The sequence below is a fragment of the Poecilia mexicana genome, unplaced genomic scaffold, assembly GCF_051168715.1.
Source record: "Poecilia mexicana isolate PSO_F unplaced genomic scaffold, ASM5116871v1 scaffold_4, whole genome shotgun sequence".
Lineage (NCBI taxonomy): Eukaryota > Metazoa > Chordata > Actinopteri > Cyprinodontiformes > Poeciliidae > Poecilia > Poecilia mexicana.
Genome location: NW_028263373.1, coordinates 2,387,756 through 2,400,713, shown reverse-complemented (window position 1 = coordinate 2,400,713; position 12,958 = coordinate 2,387,756). Strand labels below are relative to the sequence as shown.

At 43.2% G+C, this 12,958-nt stretch overlaps 2 protein-coding genes across 3 annotated transcripts; one reads left to right on the top strand and one right to left on the bottom strand.

The window, feature by feature from the left end:
- On the top strand, positions 1 to 4,565 carry LOC106924171 (antiviral innate immune response effector IFIT1-like). The gene is made up of 2 exons (XM_014997737.2): positions 1 to 733; positions 2,342 to 4,565. Exons 1-2 carry the CDS (start codon positions 729 to 731, stop codon positions 3,636 to 3,638), a joined length of 1,302 nt encoding a protein of 433 aa, XP_014853223.2. The 5' UTR covers positions 1 to 728; the 3' UTR covers positions 3,639 to 4,565.
- A 352-nt stretch (positions 4,566 to 4,917) lies between these two features.
- prpf38a (pre-mRNA processing factor 38A) lies at positions 4,918 to 12,073 on the bottom strand. 2 transcript variants are annotated; one of them, XM_088004752.1, is made up of 11 exons: positions 11,938 to 12,073; positions 11,055 to 11,173; positions 10,133 to 10,292; positions 9,896 to 10,017; positions 9,073 to 9,158; positions 8,823 to 8,933; positions 8,603 to 8,709; positions 8,501 to 8,527; positions 8,329 to 8,420; positions 5,872 to 5,920; positions 4,918 to 5,467 (listed from the first exon to the last, which is right to left on the bottom strand). In XM_088004752.1, coding segments are annotated over exons 1-11 (921 nt in total). In that variant the 5' UTR covers positions 11,940 to 12,073; the 3' UTR covers positions 4,918 to 5,421. The 2 variants fall into 2 exon arrangements, with proteins under 2 accessions (XP_087860878.1, XP_014853225.1); XM_014997739.2 differs by lacking the exon at positions 11,938 to 12,073 and having other exon boundaries at positions 11,055 to 11,257.
- Between the last annotated feature and the right edge of the window lie 885 nt (positions 12,074 to 12,958).

The window sequence follows — 12,958 nt, the reverse complement described above, 5'->3', positions numbered from 1 at the left end:
GCTCATGGACTGTTCAGTTGTCTTACTTTATTTCCATAAATAAATTAATACAATAATAGATTTGTGATAAAACAAGTTTTGTGTAACAGCTGAATATGTATGTAGTCATATTTTTTATTTTTTTTGCAATGTAAGCCAGATGTAGTAAATTCTAAAGATTTGACCAAAGTCTATAAAAAGTGTATTGTTCTTTAAGTTATAGATGTGTTTATTTACTGAACATAGCCTTTTCATTTTTGACTGTCGCACTGCTTTCTTGTATTTCTCCTTTTTTACTTGGGACTTGGGCTGGAGCTCAACACTGCTGTGGCGATTAAAACAATAAGATGAGGGACCAAACTCTTTGTTTAGTTTGTTTAGTTTTTCCATCTTTGTTTTATAAAATCTAATATTAAAAACATCCATGGACCAGCCGCCATGTTGGAGCTCTGGAAACAATCCGACCAAAACATGACGCCAGAAAACCTGCTGACCCAAAGTTTCGTTTCAGCGCTGAGGTTTCGATCCCGGAAAAATGAAACTTAAGGTTCGTCTGACTGAAGCGACGTCGCTCTTCTTCTCTATAAACTCGCTCTGTCCTGCTTCGCCCGTCACCGCGTGACGTCATCCCGACAATAAACCTCAGCGCGAGCGCCGTGCGACCATTCCGCAGCTGCGCCTCTTACAGATCATCAGAAAAACTCCAGAAGAGACAAAACCTCCAGATCTACAGAGAAAACAGCTGGAAGATGAGGTGAGTGAAGAAGTTAATGACAATAACCTCACATTTTCACCAATAATTCCTATTTTTGTATTTATATTACTCCGATATAGGGGAGCTTTACTACAAGTCAGATGGAGAAACGATAAGGAAAAATTAATTTTATAATTATGTTAATTTATTGTTGTTATTTTTACCAAAGCTAATTATAGAAATACATTGTCTTGGAAGATTATAACCAAAACCATGTGCTACCAGGGCGTAACTTGGCCAGAGGTTTTATCAGGGGTCCATATCCATGGCTTCTTTACTCTGTTTACACATAAACCTGCTTATGTTGGAAAATAGTTAATATATCTTCACAGAACAGCAGAGATGCCTATTGCAGGGAACTTTTACATGTAGTCAGACAGTTATTTATTGTTTAAAATAATAAAAGGTCCTTTAATGCAAATTTCACATTTTCCATGTTTTGATACATTTGTGTCACTGGTGCTTCTAAAAAAAACACTTAATAAAACACTCAGGTATTTAGTCACATTCGATCGGCACTGCTCGGTTATCTAGCAACCCCGGAAGAGCTCCGCCGTCACCCAGCAACTGCAGAAGAGCTCCGCCCGTCACCTAGCAACCCCAGAAGAGCTCCGCCGTCACCCAGCAACTGCAGAAGAGCTCCGCCCATCTCCTAGCAACCCCGGAAGAGCTCCGCCCATCACCTAGCAACTGCAGAAGAGCTCCGCCCGTCACCTAGCAACCCCAGAAGAGCTCCGCCGTCACCCAGCAACTGCAGAAGAGCTCCGCCCGTCACCTAGCAACTGCAGAAGAGCGCTGCCTGTCACCTAGCAACCCCGGAAGAGCTCCGCCCGTCACCTAGCAACCCCAGAATAGCTCCGCCCATCATCTAGCAACCGCAGAAGAGCTCCGCCCGTCACCTAGCAACCCCGGAAGAGCCCCACCCATCACCTAGCAACCCCGGAAGAGCTCCGCCCATCACCTAGCAACCGCAGAAGAGCTCCGTCTGTCACCTAGCAGCTGCAGAAGAGCTCCGTCCGTCACCTAGCGACTGCAGAAGAGCGCCGCCCGTCACCTAGCAACCGCAGAAGAGCGCCGCCCGTCACCTAGCAACCGCAGAAGAGCTCCGCCCGTCACCTAGCAACTCAAGCTGAGCTCCAACACATTTGGTCAGCTGGTTTTACCGCTGTATGCGCTGTACAATGGCTGCTGGAAAGAGCAAGTGTTACTTTAGGCCTACCAACCAGAAACCACTTGTGCAGGAGACTCCACTTCAGTTTTTCCAAACTGTTTCCACTATCAGCTTATTTGGATTTAAAGTGACAAGAAGCCCTAAAACAAGAATTGAGCAGACTAAAATCTCATTGCCTAAGAATGATTTTGTATATCAAATTTTGTAATGAACATGCTTTGTATAGATAAAAGACCTATCCTAACTTTTTTTTTCAACCATACATTTTTTGCCGCTCCGAGCAGAGAAAGTCAGATAAAAGAAGAAAGTGCAGGAGCAGGAATAGAGAAATGTAAAATTAGTGGAAGAAAGCACAAACGATACTTGTTTTATTTTTAATTCCCACTGTCTAAAGCTCTTTCACTTCATTAATGTTTTGTTTTTATGATTTTTATCAGTTCTCCTCAGAGTCTGCAGTCCAAACTGAAGGCCTTGGAGTGCCACTTCACCTGGGATCTGGACCCCAGCAGGGGACAACTGTTCCGTATCAGATATGAGCTGCAGGACATCGGTTCAGATGAGGGAAACGTCTGGCTGGGTCACATCTGCAACCTGCTGGGCTTCATCCAGTACAAACTGGGCTCTAGTAAAGACGCCCTGAACCTCTTCAACCGGGCCGCTGAGACCTTCCAGAGGCAGAAAAACGCTGATGAAGGTCCCTGGTTGATGGTGAACTTTGGGAATCTGGCCTGGCTGCACCATCACCTGGGAGAAGATGAGAAGAGTGAAGACTACCTGTCAAAGGTCGACGGCCTGATGAGGAAGAAGAAGGGAGATCTCTATCCAGAGGTCTTAGCTGAAAAGGCCTGGACCCTGATGAGGTTTGATAAAGAGAAGCAGCAGCAGGCTTTAGAGCTCTTCCAGAGAGCCATCCGGATGCAGCCGGACACCGTGGAGTGGCGGAGCAGCCGTATGATCGGTCTGCTGAGCACCTTCAAGCATCGCGACGTGGAACCAGAGCCTGACGTCTGGGAGGATCTAAGGGTAGCCAGAGAAGAAGATCCAGAAAACTTGTACCTCGCTGCCGTCGACCTGAAACAACGAGCCAAGAGAGGTGAGCAAGTTAAAGAGGAAGCACAGGAGTTGTCCGAGAAGATTTTACTGAACCCTGTCAGCAGCTACAGTGGCATCAAACCCCTGCTGAGGATCTACAGACAAATCGAATCCTACGACGATGTGATCGACGTGGCAGAAAGGGCCCTCACAAAGGATCCAGATTCCCGGTACCTGAAGAGATGTGCCGCTCTTGCCTACAAATGGAAGATAGTTTTTTCCAGAAACGGACGCCCAAGTCAAAGAATGTTTGACCGAGCAATCAGCTTGTTGGAGGATGTCATCTCTTGCTACCCTGAGTCTTGTTTAACAAAGAAGTTGGACTTTGCAAGTGTGTGGGCCAAGTCTGGTCGTGGGCTGATGAAACCAGATCAGATCTACAAGGAGTTGCTGCAGAAATCTTTGGATCCTTCAGACCAACAGTGTGTTTACAACTGCTACGCCAAGTACCTCAACTTCGACCGGCAGGAATGGAACAAGTCGATTGAGTATCACATGAAGGCTGCAGCCATTAACCACGAGTCTTTCTCCCGGATGAACAGCATCAAGGCGCTGGAGAGGATCCGAGACCGCGGACGGTCCAGAATGCTCCCAGAGATCCGGGAGTTTCTGGAAAACCTGGAAGGTGTCCAGACTGTGTGAAAGCAAGACTTTCAAAGATCAGATCCAATGATCATTCTGACCGTCTGAATAATATTCTAGTTCTAACTCATAATCACTGAATTTATATCTAATTGTGCATAAATTTAATTACTGGTGTTTTTGCTGTCAGTCCAATCATTTTGCAGGGTTTCCAATAGAGCCAAATTAAAAATAAAATAACCCTTTACATACCGTCTTAAATGCTTTTATCCAATTTTACAATTTAAAAAATGTGTTAGGATATATATACTTATGAAAATAATTCACTATAGAAATATTTGTTCTTGTAATCTAAAGTGATATTTGGAATCAAAGTTGCATAATCAAAATACATTTACAACTATAAAATACGTTTATAGGTGTAAATCCTACAACTATACGTTTTGCTCCTTAGTATTACTAATTTTCATTCCTTAGTTGCTGTCGCTAAAAAGCTTCAAACACCAAATGAGAAATAACTTAGAATTATGGGTACATTCACCTGTTTTCATACATTATTCATAGAAGACATTTGTCATCCTAAATCAGGATTATTTACCGAGTTAATCAGCAAACTTTAATGCGGTCGGCCCATTGCACACTTCGACCACTAGATGGCGTAAAAGCATCTAACAGCAACCTGAGCGTGAGATTAATTCACTAATAATTAGCTTCACTCGTCCATAAGGGTCAAGATTTAATAATCTAGTTTTAATGTCTTTCATAATCCAGCTGATATAATCTGTGTTCACTTTTTATTCTGATGTAAACAATAAAATATAAAGACTTGCCTGTTGTCTGTATAATTAAAAATAATAAACATGACAGCAGTATTTTATTTACCAGTTCAGCCAATCAGAGCTTGCACTGCAGCTTTTCCAGCTCTGCTAACCGTTTAATCTGTTTATGCTTCAACATTTGAAATTAAAATAAAAATTTAACATGAAACATTTTTGTAATTTTCATTTTACGGGTTTAATCCTGAACAATGATTGCAGAGATTATATTATATTATGAATCCAGATTTTTTTTTCCCTCATGGATCATTAAGAGGAAGATAAGAAACACCAGAACCGCCGATCCAGACGACCTGAAGGCTGCTGTGAAGCAACCGGCCCGACCAGAACCTCAGCAGAACCTCGTGTCAAACCGCACTGATGCAGAGACAATGAAAGAAAAGCCCAACCCAGGTCTTAGTGGCCTGACATTTCTGTTTAAGAACTAAAAAACAAAAGAATCTGTTTGATCACTTGCGATAAAATAAAATCTGCAAGGTTTACAGAACATTTTTATCCCAACAGAAAATTAATTGAATGTTTTATTTATAAATTAAAACACAAACAGGATTAAATTGAACTTAGTTATATTTCTTAACCAACATTTGTGAAACTTGAGCTCCAGCTCCGCCTTTTAAAAACGATTTTCAGCTTCTTAAAAACTAGCAAAAGGCGACGCCAGCCGTATCACATCCATCAGCTTTTCCAATATTCGTTTTATTTCACCTGAAAGGTTCTGTTAACTTACTCAACACATTAAAACATCATCTTATAACAAGGTTTTTATTTCTGGGATGTTTTCATTGTTCAGAAACTCAAAAAAAAAAAACATTTCACTATTTACAGTTTTATCTGAGGCGCCTGGACCATCTGGAGAAAATCGTTTTGTTTTGTTTCCAGAACCATCAGAGGTCCAGATGATCAGAACCTGAAACTGCTGGAATAAGAATAAAAATAAAAAGTCAAGTACAAGATTGAAAGGAAGAGTTTGGTGGAGGATGAAGTAAAAACGTTCAGAGGGACTCGGGTCAGTCGTTTCCTCTCCGGCTCTTCTTGTGGCTCTTTTTGGAGCTGCTGTGAGAATAAAGCAAACAGAACCTTTCAGTCCAACAGAACCAGGAACAGAAATCAGGATTTCACTGATTTTAATGGAAAAAACTGAACGAGTCTAAAGACAAAGTGGTAAAAATACAGTTTATGAGATAAAGTCAGGGATAAATCTACACAAACAGGAAACTTAAACCCTGATTTTACTGCTTCAGTGTTTTAAACACTTTAATTCTGATGATATGAAATATGAAATGTCACTGCTAATGTTTTAAACTGGAACAGCAGTTTGAAACTTCAGCAGTTTAAACCCACTGGTTTTTACCCAGGAAGGCGTCCAGCAGGAGTTTCTGCTGCCGAATTAAAATTATTTTTGTTGCTAAACTTGATTCAGATTAAAGCTGCTGGAGACGGAAGTGATCCGGACTCACCGCTCCGGGGTTTTGGAGTGGCTCCGATGTCTGTGGCTTCTGTGGTGACCTGATGAACAAACAGCTGTCATTTATTTCCCATCATGCAGCAGGAGAAAACATCTATCCTGCTGCTTTAAGATCTGAACTCAAACTGAAGCTGCAGGTTTAAAATGTTAAAACAAAACAAAGTGACGGATTCAGCTGCAGCCGCTGCAGAAGGAAGAACATCCTGAGTGAGTTCAGGGATTATTCAGGATTTACCAAACTGAGCAGCTCCTGCAGAAGCAGGAAGCTGGGTCACATGACCAACCTGACATCATGTGACCGACCTGACGTCACATGACCAACCTGACGTCACATGACCGACCCGACGTCACATGACCGACCTGACGTCACATGACCAACCTGACGTCACATGACCAACCTGACATCACGTGACCAACCTGACGTCACGTGACCAACCCGACGTCACGTGACCAACCCGACGTCACATGACCAACCCGACGTCACGTGACCAACCTGACGTCACATGACCGACCTGACGTCACATGACCGACCTGACGTCACATGACCAACCCGACGTCACGTGACCAACCCGACGTCACATGACCAACCCGACGTCACGTGACCAACCTGACGTCACATGACCGACCTGACGTCACATGACCAACCTGACGTCACGTGACCAACCCGACATCACGTGACCGACCCGACGTCACATGACCAACCCGACGTCACGTGACCAACCCAACGTCACGTGACCAACCCGACATCACGTGACCAACCTGACGTCACATGACCAACCTGACATCACGTGACCAACCTGACGTCACATGACCAACCTGACGTCACGTGACCAACCTGACGTCACGTGACCAACCTGACGTCACGTGACCAACCTGACGTCACGTGACCAACCTGACGTCACGTGACCAACCTGACGTCACGTGACCAACCTGACGTCACGTGACCAACCTGACATCACGTGACCAACCTGACGTCACGTGACCAACCCGACATCACGTGACCAACCCGACGTCACGTGACCAACCCGACGTCACGTGACCAACCTGACGTCACGTGACCAACCTGACGTCACGTGACCAACCTGACATCACGTGACCAACCTGACATCACGTGACCAACCTGACGTCACGTGACCAACCTGACATCACGTGACCAACCTGACGTCACGTGACCAACCTGACGTCACGTGACCAACCCACCTGACGTCACATGACCAACCTGACATCACGTGACCAACCTGACATCACGTGACCAACCTGACGTCACGTGACCAACCTGACATCACGTGACCAACCTGACGTCACGTGACCAACCTGACGTCACGTGACCAACCCGACGTCACGTGACCAACCCGACGTCACGTGACCAACCTGACGTCACGTGACCAACCCGACGTCACGTGACCAACCCGACGTCACGTGACCAACCCGACATCACGTGACCAACCTGACGTCACATGACCAACCTGACATCACGTGACCAACCTGACGTCACGTGACCAACCTGACGTCACGTGACCAACCTGACGTCACGTGACCAACCCGACGTCACGTGACCAACCCGACATCACGTGACCAACCTGACATCACGTGACCAACCTGACGTCACATGACCAACCTGACATCACGTGACCAACCTGACGTCACGTGACCAACCTGACATCACGTGACCAACCTGACGTCACGTGACCAACCTGACGTCACGTGACCAACCCGACGTCACGTGACCAACCCGACGTCACGTGACCAACCCGACGTCACGTGACCAACCTGACGTCACATGACCAACCTGACGTCACGTGACCAACCAGAAATACAAACAGCAACAAGTCAGAAACCAACATCAGATGTTCATATCGACCCAGTTTACTTATCGGACCAGAACCGATCCTGATGCCAGTGAGGCCCAGAGCTCAAACCTAAACATGTCACACCCAGCAGGTTCGCTACGGAAGCCCAGAGGGGTCACAATTTAATAATTACAGGAAGCAAAATAAAAAGTTATATATGGTAAATGTTTAAAAAAAACCAGAGATGCATGAATCAAATAAATAAATTATCTCAGATAAATGTGGACATTTTGTGTTTTATTTTATTTTAAAAAGAAAACTCATCAACATGTTGTCATTTCATTTCCTAGTCATGAACTGCAGCACATCATACATTTACTTTCTCCTCTTATAAATCTAAAATGCTGCAGGAAACCTGAGAGTCAACAGAACCGGGTCAGAACCGGGTCAGAACGGAGAGCGTTTCTGTCCTCATGACTTCCTGCTGAGAAATTTGTCGACTATTTTTGCTAAAAGTTGCAGCCAAAGTTAAATGTGAGTCAGTCTGTCCACACAGCAGTTAACAGAATGGAGCTGCAGTGGCCTAGTCAAAGTCCAGACCTTAACCCAACTGTAATGCTGAGCCTGGGCCGTCAGAGAGCAGAAGGAGCAGAACCTACCGGGCGATTTGGAGCGGTGCCGCCTGTCCCTGGAGCGGCTGCGGTGGCGCCGCGGGCTCTTGCTGCGGTGGCGCTCTCTGCGAGGCGACGGGCTGTTCGGACAAAACAAAACACGTTTAGAGTCCGAGCAGAACCCAAACCGGCGTCGGGTCAACGGAGTCGGGAGTCGAACCTTCGTCTCTTGGGCGATCGGCTCCGCCTGAAAGGCAAACAGTCAGGTTAGCGTCGCCGCGGCAACAGATCGGCTCTGATCGATAAACAGGCGACAACGAACCGGCGAGGAGAGCGGCTGCGTCTGTAGCGAGGCGACGGCGAGCGCCGAGGCCGGTCGTTGTCACGGTGACCGCGTCTGTGGGGCTCCGGGCTCGGCAGCCTCTCGAACTGCAGACCGGAGAGGAACAGGAAAAATTTAAAACATTGAATGAAAGGAGAAACTTTCTGTCATTTATAGGAACTTCATGGTTAAACGTCTTTAAAGAGCAGAATTATGAGACCTTCTCCTCTTCCTCGTCCTCTTCCTCGCTGCTCTCCACCTCGTCCAGGTCTTCCTCCAGAGCGCTGACCCGCGGGTCCAGCATCTCGGCTTCCTCCAGAACCTGCCTCTTCTGCAGCACAAAGAACAACATGGAGTCACCTTGAATCGGACCAGGGCGTGAAGAAGAAGGTTCAAACACACTTCCTGTCTGAACCGATCCGGACCAGACCGGACCGGACCGGACCGGACGGCTGGACAGACAAACAGACCTGGAGCCGCGGCAGGATGATGTCACACACTCTCTCTGCGTGAAGCAGCTCATCGATGAACTCGTCAACATGCATCAGCTCAAACTCTGGAGGGGGAAAACACACACACACACACACACACACACACACACACACACACACACACACACACACACACACACACACACACACACACAGATTTGAACTCAACCTGCTCCACTGGCAGGAAAAGTTTCAGTTCATATTTTCTTCTAAATGATCTTTTAAGTTTTAAATCTGAATCTTTTCCTGGCAAAAGATTCAGACATAAACCAGGAAGTAAATGCACCAATCAGATATTAATATCTGTATCGGTCCTGATGCTACGAGTATCGTTGAGGGCAGATCTATTCAATCTATTTCTATGCTGTATTATTTATTTAGAATTCCTAATTGCAGTTTCTGAACCATTTGACTGAAAGTTTATTTTTGTATTTTTACATTTGACCAACATAATCAGCTTGTTGTTTTTGTCAGTTTCATTTTCTTTATTATTTATTTTACACTCTCTGTTATAATCTTAACTGCACTGAAGAAATTAAAGTTGCTTTTACATGTCTGACCAAGCTGGTGAAAATATTCATGTATCTCAGTTTGCTGATAATTTTGCAGTCATCAGATAAATTTGTAATTCAGAACATTAATGTTTCTGTTTAAAAACAGAAATGTTTTTACATGACATCACTGACATAATTCATGCGTAAAAGAAACCAGATGTGGCTTCAATCTAAAGAATCTTTTGGGTTTCCCGTCTTTTCCCAGAAATCCTCTGGGTTCTGGTCTCAGTGGATCTCCACCGGCTCACCTCCGTTCCGGTTCTGACTCTTAATCTTTCTGTAGTCGTTGTAGAGCGGCTCCAGGTACTTGTAGCAGTCCACGGCGGTACCAGTCAGCCTCATGTACATGGCTCCCAGCAGACGGACGTACCTGAGGAAACAGACAGGAAACATTTCCTCTGAACTTCATGGACCAGCGGCAGGTCCAGCAGGTCCGGCTGACCTACAGCTTCTCTAGAAAAGCCTGAAATGTGGAGGAATCTCACTTAAAATCCTCGTTTTTGATGAACTCCACAATGATGTCTTTCTCCGGCTGGATCTGGAGCATCTTCAGCGTGAGGCAGAGGAACGGAGTCGGCTTGATGTTCCCGCCATAAACTCCTCCCACAAACTTCAGCTCCATGGCTTTGTCCACCACCAGCTCCGCTGCACACAGACAGACAACAAACTGAATTTACTGAAACCAAAACCATCTGCTGGGGGAGAGACTGAGGAACCAAACATGAAGTCAGAGATGAACTCAGGAAACATCAAACTGGGAGAGAGCTAACGTTTGTAGTTGGAAACCAAAAATGGGTTCAGTACTGATCACATCTTTAGCAATGAAAACTTTGCTGATATGCAGAATAAATAAATATGATACAAAACAATAACTAGAAATGCTGCTAGTTTATTTAATATGAAGATAATTAACTGATTCCATAAATTAGTGATCAGGTGTTACTTTATCTGCAGGATCAGTGCAATAATTGTTCTTAACTAAGTAAGGAAAGCTAATCATGGTGCAAAGTTTTATTTCTGTGTACAAACTGCTGACATTGTGTCTGTATTTTACTTCATAAAGCCAAAGGAAAAATTCAACCTCAATAGAGAACAAAGTTTTATCTGATCTTTATTATAATGTAAAGTTTCTTGCTTGTTGTTTTTTGTTTTCGTCTTACATCAAATCCACTAAATTCATAGAACTAATTTAAATGTTTCTCAAAGGAAAAGGCAATTTAGTACCATATTAACTTAAATTAAAAACAACTATTTTACAGAAAATGTTAATAAAAAAAATATCCAAATGTAATGCGTTGAGAAAACCTGTATTTTAACCATAATTACCACCGTCAAGCAGCCCTGCAGAGGTTAAATGAAATCTCGTTGAGGTTAGCCTTCAGGGAGCTAACATGCTAACTCACTGACCGGTCAGACCGAAACATTCCTCCTTCCAGTATTTGGACTCATAGATTCGGGTCCGGATGATTTTCTCCACCAGGTATTGCGGGTTGGTTCCATGGATGCTGTTTGCATCTTTAACGGTCCTGTTTGCCATCGGAGGGAAACTCTGTTAGCAACGAGGCAAACACAAGCTAACAGAGGAAACGTCGAAAATCACTTCCGGTTCAGTTGTGTGGAGGGCGGGGGGGAAACAATGCCCATCCTGTCCAGTAGGAGCCACTGTTTTACTAAAAATTACTCGATTCAAATCACTTTGTTACAGTAACAACTTTTTACTAAAAAATAGAAATAAAAATAATAAAAACTAGTAAAATTTTTATTTATTTCAATAACTTCATCATAAAGTGAAACACTTTATATAGCCTTCAAGCTCTTATTTCTATTAATTATGATTTTCTCGCAGCAAATGAAGGCTCATTAAAAACCTTTAAGGTTGGAATATTATGTCAGACCACTAAAAACATTTAAAATTCAGAAATATAGATTTAGATACAATTGATTAAAACCTTCTGAAAATTGCTTTTTAACTTGATAAACGAGTCTCACTGAAACTGAAAGTCTGATTTACTGAATATGTCTGTATATTTCTGTTTGATCTCAGTTGTAAAAATATTCAATCCATTTAGGTTTATCATACCAGTTGGTTAAAAAAGAAAATATGTTTCAGGAAACTGCAGCAATTTCTCATTCTTACTATTTGTTGTATGAGTGCAGTGAACATTCAATATTGAACCAAACGCATTTTAAGGAAATAAAACATCATGATCCTTTGTCTAGTAAAATATAGGAGAGGATAACATTGCTTTCATCTTATAGTCTATAATACTTATGTAGTTTATATACTTACATCAAGATGGTTTAAATCAGCTCCAGGCTTTTTTCTGCATTGGCCTGAGATGCATGGAGTTTATGAAGCTCCGTCTGGACTGTCCATTTAAAACTCCATTCAGAAAAAGTTCAGGTCACAGCTAAATGAAATTTGCAACAACAACAACAACAACAACAACAACAACAACAACAACAACAACAACAACAACAAAAATGGCTTTGGCCATCTAAACCTCCACTCCTATGTCTAAAAACAAAGGGTGAACAGATCAGCGGGATTGGAACATCCAATATATTATAAATATTACTGAGAACATAATTAGAATATAAATGGATGAACACTGAAGAAATACTTTCTCAGGTAATCTGTTTCTCAGATATTATCTTGTAAATTAAACAGTATAGTTTCAGATGCCAGTATCAGAACGCCTGACAATCTGATGGAAATATCTCACGATGAACAGGTCTTCAGTTCTCATATGCAAAAGAAAAACCAAATGTATCCAAACTGGAACAATATGGCTACTTTAAAAGCATTAATATCAGTTCATCTCTGACAGCCTGACTATCTGAACATGAATAGATTTTCAGTTCCACCATGCAAATGAACACTGTATCTCAGATATCAGCCTAGGAACCAAACACTAACAGAAGCTACTTTAAAACGTTGGTATCAGAACATCTCTAACAGCCTGGTGGGAATTTCTCAACGCGAATAGGTTTCCAGTTTTGCCATGCAAATAAGCAACAGGTTGGAACAACGGATGCATCCTGCAAAAAGGCTCTGAGCTTTTCAACATGGAAGAGTAAAGGGAATCAGTTATTTGGAGGACACATTTAGTGGAAATGATGTCAGACCCTTCAATGTTTTCAAAGACCCATATTGGTAAAAAATAGTTTCTTTGAATGTCACTAACTCAAATCTTTTATTCAGTCCTAATTTAAGATTAGACTAACATAGAACTTCCTCTAGTTGTAAGTACTTTTCTTGAGCTTTAGCCAAATGTAATCAAACTGGATGGGATGTTTATCTGATGACA

Coding starts and splice junctions, on each gene's coding strand:
- prpf38a (XM_014997739.2), bottom strand. CDS start 11,184: ATGGCAAACAGGACCGTTAAAGATGCAAACAGCATCCATGGAACCAAC. Junction 10,018..10,132: donor ATCAAAAACGAGGATTTTAA/GTGAGATTCCTC, acceptor CTGTTTCCTCAG/GTACGTCCGTCTGCTGGGAG. Junction 8,528..8,602: donor CGCAGCCGCTCTCCTCGCCG/GTTCGTTGTCGC, acceptor TTTGCCTTTCAG/GCGGAGCCGATCGCCCAAGA.